The following is a 17,477-nucleotide window of genomic DNA, read 5'->3' as shown; positions in this document are numbered from 1 at the left end:
TTACACTAGAAACAATTGGTGCTAACTAATTGCAATACCAATGTTAACAACATTATTCAAAATTCACATACACTGCATGGATCAAGATACAAGATAATTAATGAGTGTAATAAATTTACTAGATAAGTAAGTACATCTGATTATACAAATCAGTCTAATATATGTATATTTTTTAAATTGCAAATGTTTTATTGTGGTGGAAATGCCGTTAGGATGAATAAAGGGTATCTTCTGGTATATACATTTTTGCTCTTCACCAAAAATTATTTCAACACGCCACTGGTTTAACAGTTTTTGGAAGCTAAAAAGCTCTCTCTATGATGAGGGTATTTGACTAAACATGATAACAAAGAAGATAATACAAGCATAGTCTATACCAGTGGTTCTCAACCGGTGTACCGCCAGATCAACTAGGTGTGCCGTGAAAAATGTCTGATATTTGAAAATACCGATTGTTCGAGCTGGTTGCCATATAAACTTATTTTTGCCACATCTACGGCCTTTCTCCCGATAACCGCGGCCGCGATTATTTTAACGGCCTGTTCACCGCCCCACTGGACAACTGTCGCGGTCGTCGTGTGTTCACCTGCTAGTACGGCACATAGCGGTCGACGTATTTCGACGTATTTTTTTTTTGTACCGCCGGTCGTCGCACGAGACATCGTCCTTCTGCGTGTGCGTTTTATTTCCTTTTCGCCGGCCGTGTTTTAATTAACCGAAGCACGATCAGCTATTTTTAGAGAAAAACAACTAGAACTCTATCCAAAACAACCAATAAGATCTGTGAAACGTGTAAACACTACTCGTTGGATGTCACATGCATATGCCTTAAATACCGTACTTGATGTTTACGATGCAGTTTATCAAACGATAGAAGAAGTAAGAAATAGAGATGGAGGATCGGATTTCAAACTTGGTGCTGATTGTTATGGACTGCTTAGCTACTTGACTTCTTATAAGTTTTTAATGACAGCTCTTAGTTTTAAAAAAATTTTTGAAATACTTGAACCATTAATCCGTACATTACAAGCTCGTGACATAGATATTTTAGCAGCGAAGTATTTAGTTAATAGTGCTAAAGATTCCATAGTGGCACTGAGAACTGAAGAAACATTTGAAAATATTTTGATATTAGCTAAAGAATTTGATGATAAAAATAAGAATGAAGAATTTGAGCCATTGCAGACAACAAGAAAACGTAGAGTTAGAAAAATGGCTGGTGAATTATGTAGTGATGAAGTTGAACAAAATCCTATTCAAAAGTTTAAGGTAGATACTTATTTTGTAGCATTAGATATTATTAAAACACAAATTAGTCAAAGATTTACAGATAAAACTATTGAAGTAATGAAAGATTTTGCTTTATTATCAACCAAAAGTATAAAAGAATTAAAAAAATACCCTAAAAGCATTCCTATAGATGCATTTAAGGCTGTTTGTTTGGCGTATAATACATTATTAAAGTTAGAAGATGTCCGTAGGGAGTATGAACAGTTTATAAATTGTGATTTAATTATTAATGAAACATCGCCATTGTATCTGCATCCTAATTTGAATTACGACAATTCAAGTTTGAGTTCTAACGATTCAAACAGTGACAATACTACATCTGAACAATTAAAAACGTGGCAAAATTCATCAAGTTTAATGTGCATTTTTCAAGATTTCTGTAAAGCTGGTCTAAAATCTATTTTCCCAAGTTTATTTATGCTTATAAAAATTGTAGTAACTATTCCAGTATCAAGCTGTTCCCCAGAGAGATCTTTTTCCAAATTAAAATTAATAAAAACTCGTTTAAGAAGCACAATGGGGGAAGATAGATTGGAAGATCTGATGCGTATCACCTGTTAAGCTGATATACAGTTAGATTCAGAAACAATAATAGACAACTTTGCGACAAAATCTACAGTTTTAAATAAAAAATTAAAATACTAAAATAATCTAGTTATTTTTTGTTAATTTGTTTTTAGTGAATATTTTACTTTTTACTGTGATGATTATCATTAAAATAATTAAAAATTATTTATTTAAAAGTTAAAATTATTTTATTTATTATCTATTTTATTATGTTATACCTAATTAATAACTAATACTACTAATATTTTATTTGTGAAATTCTATTATTCATTATTAGTAACTTACATTATTATGGTATTACAACAGTTTCAAGTTATGTGTACCTATATTATTAATTTTTATAATATATTTAAATAATTTTTAAAGAAATATATAAAAATGTGTGTTGTTGTAAATAGAGGAATATTATTAAGGGGGCTTTGGGGGGGGGGCAGAGCATTTTCTTTTGGGTACGTGGTGGGTGTATTGCCTATTTTGGAAAGTTTGCCCGACTATTTTAATACTGTCTCGGCGCCACTGGTGCCTTTTATTGTATTATTGCCAATATTGCACTTTGGTATTAATTATCATTAATTATTCTATTATTGCCCTCGTTTTATTGTTATACTTATATATTTTGTATTACCATTATTATTATTATTATTTTCCACAACCTTTGGGCACCCATTCCCCAACATTGTATGGTTTATTATTTTTTTACAAAAAATAGTACGGCGTTGCCTTTTGGTCTGTTATCGTTCCATATTATATTACCTTTTATTTTCTTGTATTCATATTTAAGTGGTCACCTATTCCCGACATCAGAGGCTTTGGTAAAACATCGATTGATAAGATTATGACAGTTAAATGTCAATTAATTGTGCAGATTAAACGATACATATGTAGTTAAACTGTACGCTTTTAACCCAACTGGATATCTTAGCGCGTAGCCAAAGTTTTTGTTGTTATCAAGTGCATGAGTGTGCCGCGAAAACTTGTGATGTAAATGGTGTGCCATGAACAAAAAAAGGTTGGAACCACTGGTCTATACTGTCAATGCTTATATGCTCAAATACTGTCAGTATCTATACCACAGAATCTATTCTGTGTCTATACTCAGTGGCGTAGCCAGGATTTTTAAATGGGGGGGGGGGGGCTAACCACTTTTTTTGAATAAGTAAGGTAAGAGAGGATATGAAAATTCACCCTTAACCCCCCCCCACCATCTACCACCAAGTTTCTAAACGTAATTCAAGCATTTTAGTATAGTTTTAAAAATATTTATTAATATATAATTTATAATAATAATAATAATTTTGGTTTCAGTGTTCAGTCACTTGCTCCACTCAGACAGCTGCATTCTCTTAGGCGAATTTCTGGCAAATTCAGTTATTATTTTACTTTCATCGAATTGCTCTTTTTTATTTATATTAGCCATAGCTAACCCATTCAGTCAGTTTTCCGACATGGTGATTCTTAAAAAAATTTTTAAGCGATTAAGTGCTGAAAACGTTTTTTCCGGAGTGAAATAGGTAACTGGTAACGTGGCGAATAATTGTAAAAGTATTTTAATGTTAGGTCGAAGATTGGTGCGATGAGAGAGTGAATCAAGAACAGAATTCGGTTTTGGAATAGTATTTTGACTCCATTGTTGCCTCCATATGAACAGGTCAGCTCTGATTGTAGATGAGGTATCATCATGAAGATCTTGGACATATATTTTAGCAGCTTTTATAATATTTTCATCGTCATACATATTTAAATTTGCCGGAATAAGTCCTTCAAGTGGCATAACATCAATATGCCTTTGATTAAAACGAGCATTGATTCTATTAAATAGTCAAGATACATTATACATATAAACACGGTTCATGGGGGAGGCTATAGCCCCCTTAGCCCCCCCTTGGCTACGCCACTGTCTATACCAGTGCCGTAGCCCTGGGGGCACGTCCCCCCCCTCGAAATCCTTTTTTTTTTTTTGGTTGGTCAAAGACCCATAGTACATCGCACAGAAATTTTTTAATTTATATAATTCAAGATTAATCTATGATAACGAATAACAATAAGTTATTAATTTTATAATTTGTATAATTATATTCATAAAATTTGTAAAATAGTAAAGATAAGCACAGACTTCAGCTAAGAAATACAAGTGCGTTCCATTTTTGTTGTGAACACGGTTATGGTTTGATAGTATCATATTATTATATTATAATGTTTTATTGTTTTGTGCTCAAGTGCCAAGTGGTATATAGTTAATGGGGACATGGTATATTATTTGCGGTTAATTATTGTTTTATGATTATATTTAATTATCATAGATAATAAATTACCGGTGATTGTTCTCGGTGTTATCACATTACTTCTCAAATTCTCAATTTCATTAACATTTTTGTTTGTTTTTTTAAATTAAAATATCTAATGTTATTTGCTTATAATATTAATTATTTATATTATAATTTATTTATTATTAATAAATAAACGGTAGTATTATAAAGCCATTATGAAAAGGACTTCAAACAATTTGTTGAATTATTTTACAAAAAAAACAAAATATTATACATAATATAGAAGCTTCTGAGGAAATGGTATGGAATAGTAATATTCTAATTCATGAAATGCAATAACATAGCTACATTAGAATTTAGATTTAAATTTCCCAAATATGTACTTATTTTATAGCAAACAGAATATGGTGCAAATAATGTTGTAGGTGCAGATCATGTATTTGAAAATACTGAGTCAGTTCATGATTTGGTATGTTCAGATGATCTCATCACAAATGAACAACAGGTGAGAATAATGTTTAGATTCATATGTGATTCATTATTCCATTATAATGTATTACTTTTATAGTTTTATAAGAGTGCATATTTATATAAATTGTGTAAAAATACAATCTAACATGTTAAAGATTTGTTATTGACTATTGTTCTTGCAGCAATATTTAATCTACTACTGAGTACTATATGTTACCAATGTCCTATTACTATTTTAAATAAAAGATACTTTAATTGAATTTATAATTTTTTGGTGACTTGTTATGGTGTCAGGCGTCAACCGTATCAAGTGTTATTTTATTTTACAATTTATGCTGTGATGTTTCTTATAAACTACATTTACTACTCAATATAGTATTCTCAATAGTCATACTAATTTGTGATATGTATTTTATATATATCATATTATATAATAGGTATATATATATATACATATATATATATATATATCTGTAATCTGTTTATATTAACATTAGCAAATACTGAACGCTGAATAGCTAAATATTCATAAATATATTCTGATGTATTCCACATTTATTATTTTAATAAATTAATGGGAATATGTGATTGTGTATTTGTGTGTATATTAATGTTTTTGTAATTTTGTTAATGTATATATATTCAGTTATTGTTACCTGATGTGTCTTTGGAGAAGCAAATTTTCAAAAATGATGTTGGTAAGTACATATTAAGTAATACATTATTCTATCAGTATATGTTTTAACATAATATTTTAATACTTTGTTATTTTTTTAATTTTTAAAAATATTATTAAAGAAATAATAATACTTTGTTAATAACAAATAATATAATAATGTGTTAAATATATGGGTACCATAGTTGTTAGCATATAATGGTAGTCATAAAAATAATAGGTCTGTAGTTAATACTTTATAAGCAAAGGGGCCATAAAGTAATAGGTGATGATTAGGTATTCTAGCATTGCAAAAAGTGAGAAAAAAATTAAGTGCCCCCCCCCAAAACAATTTTCTGGCTACGGCACTGGGCTATACTGTTAATAATATTGACCGTGTGAGGGCCGCATAAAGTCCGTGCCGCAAACGTTACCGCGTCTGGGACGTCGTCCGACTGGTTAGATCGGTCCGTTCACAGCACAGTTTAAGATACCTATATCTTAAACCGTGGTTCACAGGATATTATCACAGATTATTTTCATATAATCTCTGATATTATCACCTGTTATCACTTTTTAAATAAACGCTATTTCTGAGGTTCAGTTATTCAAAATTCAGTTAATGTGCAGAATGTAATGGCTACTCTTATGATTCTTGGCATTATTGATTACTAGTATAAATAATTTTGAATGAATTGAAAAATGACTGTCATTCTCTTTTAGTATTGATGTATTAATATTTTTTAAACTATAAATGAATATACCGTATACAACTAAAGTACTAATAATAATTACATTAATTTGAGTGTTAATATTCATACGTACCTCGCCCAACTATGACTGAGGTAAATGATTCATGTAAATAAATTATTTTTATTTTTAATGAACTTGCAAGAAAAAGAATTAAACATTATGTTGTCTTCAGGAATTTCGTCGGCAAAGGGCACACGCTGATTTTTAAACAATGCTTGAATTATTTAAGTTAAATACGTAGGAATATATTTTCAAATTGTATGACAGAACAAAATTATTTTTGTTTTTTTCGACTGCTATTAAGTAATGCAGATTATTAGAAAATCGGATAATGATAATAAAAGTCCCTATTCCTACTTTTATAAAGTTTTATTCTTTTTTTTTTAAATCGAGGATGGTTTAAGTTTACCCCTTTTGCTGCACCTATGATTATGAAAAAAACAATGCTAGTTGTGCATGGATGCTTATACTGAGGTCAGAATTTTATTGGGCTCAGTTTGCCGGCCTTTGGCTGCTTTTATAATTTTTATTTTTCCAAATGCCTTTTGTAAGCTATATAATCTATTTAGGTTATAGATTCATCAATGGATACTCAAGAAAAAATAATGGACATTTATCAACCTGTACATTATAAAAGCTTAAAACTTCTTTGTTCGTGTTCAGATGATTTTCTTGTTGATGACAAAGATTTTCAACAGTGCTTAAAAGGATGTAAATGGTATAAAAATGTTATTTAGTTTATTACCAACACACACACACACACATATATATATATATATATATATATATATATTTAAACTTATATGTTTGTATTTATAATTAAAAAAAAAAAAAAACATATTTTTTACCTAGGTCACCTGATGGATTAAGTATATTAACCAATAGTGAAGACAGAAAACTTAGAATTTTCAATATTGAAACAGATGAAATAAAACAATGTACAAAAATAAATAAAGTCAATCAGATAAAAGAAGGTGGGACTATTTATGATTATGTATGGTACCCAAAAACTGTAATGACAGAAAATGAAAATGTAAATTTGTTAGTAAATATATATAGATTAAATTATTTTGTTTATAAATTTACGCAAATAAAATGTAATTATGAGTTCATATTTTATAGAATTTTGAGTACTAGCAACCGATCCCCTATTCACCTTTGGAACGCTAAAGATGGACACTTAGAAGCTACATACAGAGTTTATGACCAGTATGTCTTTTCTTTTGTTTTTTATATATTTTTAATTATTTTATGAATAGGATATTTTATATTAAATACATATTATTTAATATTAATAAATATTTATGTAATTTTATTTCATAATATATTATTTAGTAGTAATAACGTAATAGTAATTTAGTTATAATTATTTTATAATATTATTATTATTATATATTAATAATATTAATATTAATAAATTTATATTAACTGTTTAATACATTTTTTATAATTTAAAAGTCAAAAATAATAAGTTATAAAATCCATTGAGTTAGAAAATTATATTATTTTTATTAAACAAAAAATATTTTATATAAAATTTATTTACACTAGGATTATTTATTTCATTATTTAGTTAAATTTTCAAATTAATTTAATGAATTTTTTTAAATAACTTGCATACTTAATATGTTTGAGTACTATTTAACTCTTGCTTTTAATCAGTGTTGATGAAGTTGCTCATGTAAATTCATTATGCTTCAATTGGTCTGGTGAAGAAATTTACTGTGGCAGCTATGGAAAATTAAATATCTTCCGCACAGATCGCCCGGGACGTGAATTTAGTGAAATATCCACTAAAAAAGATTTACATAGATCAATTATTTCTACTATAGCTATGAATCCAGTAGATAAAAGTATTTTTGCTGTTGGTACTTATAATAAAGACATTGGTTAGTTCTCTCTTTAAATTTCAATTATTCATTCGACTATTTTAACAAATGTTAAAATATTTTGTTTAGGTGTATATGGTGGTAATCAACTAATGTACATATTAAGAGGTCATAAATCAGGTATCACTCAATTACAGTTTTCACCTGATGGGTTAAAACTATACTCTGGAAGTAGAAAAGGTGATAATGATATTGTTTGTTGGGATTTAAGGAATGTTGGTCAAACTTTATATTCTGCTGAAAGAACAGTGACAACCAACCAAAGAATTTGTTTTGATATTTCATCAGATGGACAATATTTAGTTTCAGGTATTTCAGTTGTTATTTTAAATTCAGATATTCAATGCTGGTATTTATTATATATATATTTATTTGCATTCAATTATTTTCTTTTAGGCAATTGTACTGGTGATGTAAGTACTTGGAAATTAGACCAGAACATAGAAATGCCTGAAGGTGTAGAATGTGTACTTGCTTTAAATTCTAAAATTCCTGCTCATAATGATTGTGTCAATGGTGTGAGGTTTGTAGAAATTTGAAAATAAACTATAAATTATATCTGTGAACTATATTTTATTATTATTAACTGTTAAACTTATTAACTATTATAGTTTACATCCTACTCATCCTTGGTTAGCAACAACATCTGGACAAAGACACAATGAAACTGATGACGATGATGATGATGAACATATTTTGCATACAACTGATGTTAGTTTAAAGCTTTGGAAAATAATTTAAAATGATTATCTTATATTATAAAATGTTTATACAAATAAAATTGTTTATTTAATTTATGCATTGATAGTTTTTATTTTATTAACTTTATTTATTTATTATAAGTAAACAGTATAATGTATATTGTTTTTCAATAGTATTACTATTGAAAACAAAGAAAGAATAATAAAATTAAAAGGCAAGTATAAATTTGAAATAGCACTGGATTGGGCCGATCTGTCTTCATTTGGATTGAACCATTTGTGCAATAGTGGATGACTCCTTTCGAAATAGTTAGAATTAAGTTCAACTTCTTTGTATGATTCATTAAATGCAGTTTTTAATGCTGGTGATAAATAATCAAGGTTTTTGATCGCCTTAAGCTAAAAACAGAGTTACAAAAAATAGCGTTAATGTTTGATTAATATTGTGATAATGTTAACTTATTCTAATTATAGTAATTTTATACCTCATCAATTTCTACATTGGTTGCAACAGCGGAAGCTAACATGTCAAACATGTCTGCAATCATTTCTTCACCTTTCCACATTTTAACGATGGATTTATTGATATTGTTTTGTAAAAATTCTGTTGTTACATTAATTCCAGTTGGTGTTGATACTAGTGTGGCAAATACTGTTAAGAAATCTTGTGTACGTATTGGACAATCATCATTTAATAGAAGACTTAAATAGCTAGAAAATTGAAATTAGCAGATCAGTAGTAAACATTTTTAGTCAGTTTATTTTTGCTAATGCATTTTTATACTTACTTGGACAGTATTTTGCTATCTGTACTGCAAGCTAGTGCTAGCAATGCAGATCGTTTTTCTGAAGTTGATGATGTTTTCAAGTATAACTGAAATACAGTGTTCCATGTGTCTTGAGTTCCATTTTTGACACCAATACAGAATGCCGCATCTTTTACATCTGATGGTATTCTATTAATATCAAATTTAATAATTGCTTATTAAACATTGAAACACCACATGTATAACTTTAGTTATTACTTTGTACTATTTTCCTGCCACGCATTGAAATAGTTTGAAGCTGATTTAACACACGATTCAACTTCTAATTTGCATGCCCAATTAGAAATTGCGTTCATACTTGTTTTTGTTAAGTGTTTACCATCATTTATTTCATATAAGTATTTCACTTTTTCATAAGCTATTTCCGCATATTTTTTTACTAATTCCTAATATTTTTCATTTTAATGTAAAACCGAGTTCAAAGTTATGTAATGTTCATACTCAGTAATACAGTTTTTAAAAAAATGTACAATACCTTTATTTGACGTCCTGTGGTTGGACAACGTCTAAACCGTTTTACAAGGTATGACATGCTATTCATCACTGAATACATCGGAATGAAATCATCTTCTTTGACTAAATATGATACTAAAGTAAGTGGCACAGAGTATGACAATTCACCAGCTCTCGCTAAATTGAACGCGTCATCAACGAGTTGAGCTCTGTTAAGGACATGTATTTCTTTTGGGTCATTTTTCATCTGGGCGATAATTAAATCCCAGTTCTTTGTGTCATAATTAACTCTATAAAAACCTAAAAAAGAAAAGTATAATCATCAGAAAATTGGGTTTATATTATGAATCCAATTACATACACACATGATAAGTGTTCCCATTCAATACTAAATTAAAAAAAATATATTTTATTTCTTAATATATATGTTGAATATAATTAATTCACGTTTTTTAAACTGTTACGAAATTATATTATAATATAATTTACTTCTTGCTTAAATTTATTCCAGAACTATAAACATTATTTACAATCAAAAATAAGTTTTATGTCAAACTCCTTAATGTCAAAATAAAATAAATAATATCCACTATTTGTTGTTGTCCCTGAAATTATATTAATCGGAGAATACGGCATTACATTTTACTTATGTATTTTGATTGCCGCTATATTTTTCTTTTGTAAAACGCATTAAAATATACGATAGAATTGATTGTCTAAATCAGGGGTCTTCAACCTTTTTATGTAGCGGGCCACATATTATTTTTTTTTTAAACATTGCGGGCCGCATTCGTAGTAAAATCATGTATTTTATATAAAAATTCGGTTTTATTCTTATAATTTTTAAAATTAGGTGGCTACATTTAAAATTACAAATTATTATTATTATTATTAAAACATAAATAGTTAAACATTTTATTTTAATTACAATTTTTTATTTTATTTTTAATATGAAAACTTTTAAAATGTGATCGCGGGTTGCGGGTTGCGGGTTGAAGACCCCTGGTCTAAATAGGTAATGGTGTGCTGCCTTCAAGGACGGCGCGAGGGGGTGGGCAATAAGGACAGTTGCCAAGGGCCCCGCGCCTTAAATTATAATTAAGGCTCCGAAGTTCTGATTTAACTGAATTTAAAATATTTTATTTATATAAATTATAAGACCCAACATTTATTTTGCCCAAGGCCTCGCAAACTCTAGCACCGTCACTGGTTACCTTGTAAGTTTTCCCGTAGCACGAAACCAGAAGGCGAAAAGCATTAACGACAATGTAATAACCTAGCATTTATGTTGTAGGAATATACGAGTATATGTGTATTTAAAATAAAATGTGATACCTACTTCATAAATCACTAGACTAACCAAAACGGGATAAAATTAACGTTAAAATACTTAAAAATGTAATTTTATATATTTTTGTTTTATTTCAGATTTTGGAAATTTAATTAATCCATTTAATAATTTAAAAGGTTATGACGTCATAACTAGACTTATGGGCTTTATCAATTGCATATTTTTTTTGAAAGATGAAGTCAGACAGAAGTATTGTTCATGATGCAAGATATCTAAATTCTACAATTTATTTTGCATATATTTACATATTTTAGCAGTATGCAGCTTTTAAATGCTATAAAAAGTCGTTTTATATCATAACTATTAATTTTTCTATTCATTCTATTTAGCTTTGTATAGTCATTGAGTTTGATCAATTACTCTTAAATTTATCAAAACACAAATCTTTCTTAATTTAATTTACTTTACGTAAATACTAATAAAAACAATAAAAAAAAAAATATAAGTCAATTTTTCAGTAAAGTAAAAAATTATTAGAACATATTTTAGTGCATATTCTTTTTTAAAGCATATTTGCATTTTTTTTTTTAGAGCTAGAAGACCTTAAGCCTAGTCAGAACTATATAACAGAACTTATAGGCTTAATATCGTGTAGTAAGATCATACCCGACGATTGAAGATTAAATATCACCCATCCTGAATTTTCTGAACGTGGTATTGTTATTTTGTTTTCTGTATTTTTCATCCAAACGGTTGGTTGAAGAAAGTGAAATTGTTTGTTTTTTTCAGTAGTATAAGATAAACCAATATACCACAAAGTGTTATCATCTACTCTAGGAAAGTCGACTTGAAACCGTTTCTAAAAAAAATAAATTATAATTTAATATTTAAATAAATATCAGCCAGGGAAATAATATATGAGTACATAGGCGCCCATAAGTTAATTATTAACATTGAGCAAACTGGAACTAAGTATCCAAACACGTATGACATAAGTAGATAGATCATAGATTCAATACCTGTACAAAATGTTATTGTGGTATAACAGATATATTACAAGAAGGTGAATCAAAAAGTATTCAAATTATGTAATTATTTAATTTTAATATTATATTTTAATAATTGCATATTAATCTGAAAATAACATTGGTAAATTTCGATTTTTAAAACAAAAGTGTTAATATCTTTTTTAATAAAATACATTTATTTAGTCTCCAATTTTTCCACAATGAAAACTTATTATACATAGTTCATCCAATCTCTCTCCACTCATCGTTGATCTTAGCCATGATTTAACTCTGAGTAGCGTATTGGATTACTTTCTACCGTTCAAGCTGGTAGTGGTAATTTTAATTATATTAAAATACAATTTTTAATTTCAGGAAAGAAATCACGTTCCTTTATCAGTTTAATATATTCCTGCATTATGTGCATTATGCATTATGTGTGTTGACGTTTGAACAACATCAGTCATACCATGGTCGATAATCTATCCAGAATGATTATCAATGGTGTAATTCACGATATGGAGGAGAATCTACGTAGTGATATGTTTTATTTTATCATTGTTACCTATTAATTATTTGATATCAAATTATTTAAAAAAAAATTGCGTCAAGGCTCAAGAAAAACAATTTTTGTAGGTTTTATATTTTCAAGGGAGAATATATGTCCTCCTCTTACCCCCCCTCTCTATGGGTAGCTATATATAAGTATATAATATAATTAAATATTTATAAACACAAACTTGGGTTATAACTAGATTGTCATTAATCGTTTCAACATAGATAACTGGATATCCAGCTTGATTGGTCCATGAGTTCATATAGTCTTCAATTGTTACTTTATCTCCTAATAATCCTGATTTATAACTAGCTTCAAATATTACGTTATCGAATGAATTCCATAAATGTTTTGGTTCTACACTTGTAAACCTAAAAAAAAAGTATTAAAACAATAACATCATAATATAGGTTTGGAACAAAAATCTTATTATAGATAGGTACTATTATTCACGTTCTATTTTATTATTTCATATAACTATTGGTCGATTTTCACTTACCTGTTTGATTATAATCTAACTCTATGTAGAAACTCTTACTTTTCTGGTTTATTCTCTTTTACCTTCATTTACCGTTTGTGTAATTCAATATTAAACTATACTAACATTAGCAATAAGAAATTTAAATAATAATAAGTATTTTAATAATATTAATAAAGATATGGAAATATATTTTAAATTAGACGTAATATTACTTTACTATTGAGTGAATCGTAGTATGTAAACCGTAAATCTATGTACTCTATGTACTCTAACTAAAGTTTAGTAGAGTTTGTTTTAGAAAATAAAACGACTTCGTACATTTATAAAGGCGTTTTATTTTGTATAACCATGTCACAAAGTTTTTAAGTATTAACCACGTTCTTATTGGATATAGTCATTTTAGTGTTCTGTTCCGAGCTGTCCGGTTCGGGCCACTACATTTATTTAACCCTTTTTGTGGCTTTTTAGTTTTACAATTTAAATTTTTTTTTATAAATCCTTCAATAACTTGAAAAGTATTGCCAAGTTTTAACTTCTGTACTTATATTATGGTTAATACCATTATTATGGTAATAATAGAATCTTGGACTGAATCTCAGACTTCTCTTATAGACTTTCTCTTATATAACTTTATCACCTGTCATACATCCATCTCTACAAATTTAAATTAAGAAAAATAGTTTTATTATAGGGAATTCTTAGGCCTAGGGGTGGGCGTGGCTCCCTCATACCTCCCCTTGAACCGCGCCTGCTATGAAGCGATACCTGTATGACATTCATCATATCCTCTTAATTTTTTCCTGTCAACATTCCTTTCCAAGCTTCCTTGCCAAGGATACCATCTAATTCATTTTCAGTGTTTAATTTTATATAATATAATATCTCAGCTGTAATATCTAATGAGATAAAATTTGAATAATAATAACATGAACCTAGTCTGTAGGTTATATTCAATACTTAGAAACTTACTTATTATTATTTAAGTACAACGATAAAGATGATCTAAATATATCATCATCCAATGAATGTTTTAACATTCTTAGTATTGACGCTCCTTTGCTATATGTAATAGTATCAAAAATTTCAATAATTTCTTTTGGTGTATTAACCGAAGCTGTCAATGGATGTTTTGGTCTATGATCATAGGCTAAAGCAGTCTGATGTTGTTCAATGACAAACATATCTCCTATACGCCAGTTTGGTTCTGCCTGTACATAAGTATGTAAATGAAAATTATTTCGTACATTTGTTATGTAGTTCATATGCTGGTTTGATTTGATTTATATCTTACCGCTTGAACAGCAAAATATTCGAATAATGTAGCAAAAGCCTCATTTAGCCATAAATAACTCCACCAAGAACATGTTACGAGATTACCAAACCACTGATGCGATAATTCATGTTGCACAACTGTAATTACAGTTTCTTTGTCTTTTTCACGAGATTTTTCATTTACCAACAAATATATTTCTCTAAAACATAAATAAATTTCAGTTTATTAATATAATATCTAATTTAAAGTGAAACGAATAAAAATGCAATCATTTTGATTCAAGTATATATTTCTATAAACATTGAAAAATTAATTTTTTTTTTTTGTTAAATTTGATTTTATTAAAAAAAACATTACATTAGCAAAAAAAATAAATAAATAGAAAAAAGCTGTATAAAAAATTAGGATGGAAGCATTTTTTAAGTGTTGAAGTTTGAATTATCATTAAATACAATTGAAGTTAATTATGGATAGTCGTGTGTACTATTTTTAGATGTTAAATTAAAATAAAAACCAATCTGCAAATAATTACTAATATTTCATAACCAATTACTGATATTTTTTTAAGTGGTTAGTTCCATTTCGACTGTCATTGTGTATACACGTATGGCACACATTAACTGCGTTATCGCAATTTTCTGTTGTCATGCACACCTGGAGTGATAATATATATTTTCGTAATATATTTTATATTATTTAAATCCGACTATGCCTCATACAGATACTTCCAAACGAAATCTTTCTTCATCGTCGTCGGCTTCCAAGCAAGATGTATTGAAAAGTAAGGTATTTATTACTATCCGAAGACCATTAACCGGATGTTTTCAGCCCCCCCTCCAGTCTCTGAATCGTCATTAGCTCAAGATGTTGACACGTTTACCCCGGAAATTGAAAACGCAAATACGAATAGGGCTCCACCAATTTTCATAAAAACCTAACTAATCTACCCAAGCTAAATGACGCGCTTACTTCTATTTTGGGCCCCGATGGGTTTACCTTTAAATCGTCAAAAGAATAAGTAAAGATTCATACGATTAATATTATCCGACATAAAAATGTGGTAAGTTACCTTGTTAAAACAAATCTGTCCTTTTACACATTCTTTCCATATTGTGATCGCCCAATCCAGGCGATTATTCGGCACTTACATCATTCAATTCTCATCGAGGATATCGAGAGGGCACTAATGGAACTGGACTTCTCCGTCACAAATGTTTGGAACATAAAGAATCGGACATAAAAAGCCCGACGTCACTATTTGTTGTAGAGATTAAACCCATTGAATTTAGCCATAACATATTTAAGTAAACTAAGTTACTAAACTCCTCAATCGTCGTCGAAAAACCCAGAAATTCCCGCAATCCTATTCAATGCAAACGTTGTCAGTCATACGGTCATGCAAAAAGGTTATGCAGACATACCCCACGATGTGTCAAATGTAGCCAAACGCATTCCACTGCGAATTGTAAGAAATCCCGCGAACTACCCGCGAAATGTGCTTTATGTCCCGCATCACACACAGTAAATTATCTAGGCTGCCCAGCCTATTAAAAAGTTAAAAAAGTTTCGTGATAAGAAATATTCCATAACAACAATCAACGATACTTCAAAAAAAAGTTTATCCAGTCGTACCGACCGGCAATGTATCGGCCAATCATCACCCTTCCCATGCAAATAATTCTTACGCGGATAATACGAAAAACAACAATAATGGCCCAGCTCCTGTAGACAACTCGAATATATTAAATACTGAACCTATTTCAATAATTATGTCACAATTTGTTACGCAATTAAATTCTCAAATCACCCCTTTAATTTCGCTTTTATCCACTCTCCTAAACACATTACTTTCTAAAAGAATACAATACTTCCTTAAATACGTCCTCGTTCAATCAATAATTACAATTTTATCTGTACCTCCTATCTATACCTTTGTGGTGTCAGGGAGTGTGGTTGGTGTGATCCCCTCACCACAAATGACTCACAGAAGGGTAATTGAAATAAAAGTACACGGAGGCGGTGTTATTAATGAAAATGTTTAGTATAATAAATAAAGAACTCGACGGGGTAAAAATTAACAAATAAATTGTTCGTCGGAACAGAAATATAAAAAAGATGTACAACGGGTTATCGAAGGCATAGTAGATACAAGGCGAAAAAATAAAGACGTTGAACTCGGTCGATGGATCGGTGGCGAGAGCGATCGTCGTAACCGTCGGCGTATTTCCCGATCCTAATACGTTTCAGAGCGAGGGGCGGAGCCAAAACCACTCTGCATGATGTGTACATGTTTTTACCAATCCTAATCTAATTCAGCGCAAGGGGCTGAACCCAAATAGGATTCGTAATTTGATACACTTGAAAACAAATATAATATTACCAATATTTATAGTTATGAATAGGCTTAGGGATTTATAGCTCAAAAAAATACACAAATATGCTTTTAAAAAATCATTAAAATATGCATTATAATATGCATTTATATGCATTAAAAAAAAAAAAATGACCACATAGTACACAATATAAAACGTGTCCATTGGATTTAAATATATCTTTAAATTCCGAAACAAAATTTTGTAGTCGGCTACTCGTAGACTGTTGTACTTTCAGCATTATACAATGTTATAAAATATACGCGTACGACCGTTTTACTTATGATTCAACGGACGTTGCGTGGTTGCGAGACGCAAAAACAACGACGGATAATAATCGACTAAAATAAACAAATAAATCTATTATTCTATATCGATTATTATGTTTATTGACATCCGGTCGATGTCCAGGGGGTCGATACCGGTTTATAGTATTATTCAAACTTACACAAAAATTATAACGAGATTTAAGAGGTAATTTGCAAATAGCATATTACTGGAAGCAATAAGTCCTCTTAGGGCCGGTTTCACCAACAAGAGTTAAAGTGCAAGTTACCAATAACTCAAGGTTAACTCAAAAAAAATAATTTCACGACTTAGAGTTAAGGGTAACATCAAGTTATC

General features: G+C 29.2%; 3 protein-coding genes and 1 long non-coding RNA gene across 9 annotated transcripts; 2 read left to right on the top strand and 2 right to left on the bottom strand.

The window, feature by feature from the left end:
- Positions 1–733: 733 nt before the first annotated feature.
- On the top strand, positions 734–1,895 carry LOC112690146 (zinc finger MYM-type protein 1-like; the record flags this gene model as incomplete). Its single annotated transcript, XM_025564086.1, is given in 1 exon segment — positions 734–1,895. A coding segment is annotated over 1 exon segment (1,118 nt), but the record flags the coding sequence as incomplete, so codon positions are not given.
- A 2,422-nt stretch (positions 1,896–4,317) lies between these two features.
- Positions 4,318–8,689, top strand: LOC112690143 (telomerase Cajal body protein 1). 6 transcript variants are annotated; one of them, XM_025564081.1, is made up of 10 exons: positions 4,318–4,424; positions 4,519–4,629; positions 5,242–5,293; positions 6,573–6,721; positions 6,856–7,044; positions 7,126–7,212; positions 7,666–7,892; positions 7,962–8,201; positions 8,289–8,415; positions 8,504–8,689. In XM_025564081.1, the coding sequence occupies exons 2-10, from the start codon at positions 4,559–4,561 to the stop codon at positions 8,631–8,633; spliced, it is 1,272 nt and encodes a 423-aa protein (XP_025419866.1). In that variant the 5' UTR covers positions 4,318–4,424; positions 4,519–4,558; the 3' UTR covers positions 8,634–8,689. The 6 variants fall into 6 exon arrangements, with proteins under 6 accessions (XP_025419866.1, XP_025419867.1, XP_025419865.1 ...); XM_025564080.1 differs by having other exon boundaries at positions 4,407–4,424; positions 4,550–4,629; XM_025564082.1 differs by lacking the exon at positions 5,242–5,293.
- Positions 8,690–8,693: 4 nt separating this feature from the next.
- LOC112690147 (aminopeptidase N-like) lies at positions 8,694–14,685 on the bottom strand (the record flags this gene model as incomplete). Its single annotated transcript, XM_025564088.1, has 9 exons — positions 8,694–8,992; positions 9,079–9,304; positions 9,382–9,549; positions 9,619–9,806; positions 9,896–10,173; positions 11,831–12,023; positions 12,912–13,098; positions 14,178–14,416; positions 14,500–14,685. Coding segments are annotated over 9 exons (1,929 nt in total), but the record flags the coding sequence as incomplete, so codon positions are not given.
- Positions 13,524–14,171, bottom strand: LOC112690145. The gene is made up of 2 exons (XR_003149180.1): positions 13,940–14,171; positions 13,524–13,862 (listed from the first exon to the last, which is right to left on the bottom strand). It is a non-coding gene; the product is annotated as an uncharacterized LOC112690145 (long non-coding RNA).
- Positions 14,686–17,477: the final 2,792 nt, after the last annotated feature.

Source organism: Sipha flava, unplaced genomic scaffold (genome assembly GCF_003268045.1).
Source record: "Sipha flava isolate LNK unplaced genomic scaffold, YSA_version1 49027_pilon_pilon, whole genome shotgun sequence".
Taxonomy (NCBI): domain Eukaryota; kingdom Metazoa; phylum Arthropoda; class Insecta; order Hemiptera; family Aphididae; genus Sipha; species Sipha flava.
Note: the sequence above shows the minus strand (reverse complement) of the source record. Positions and strands in the feature narration are given on the sequence as shown.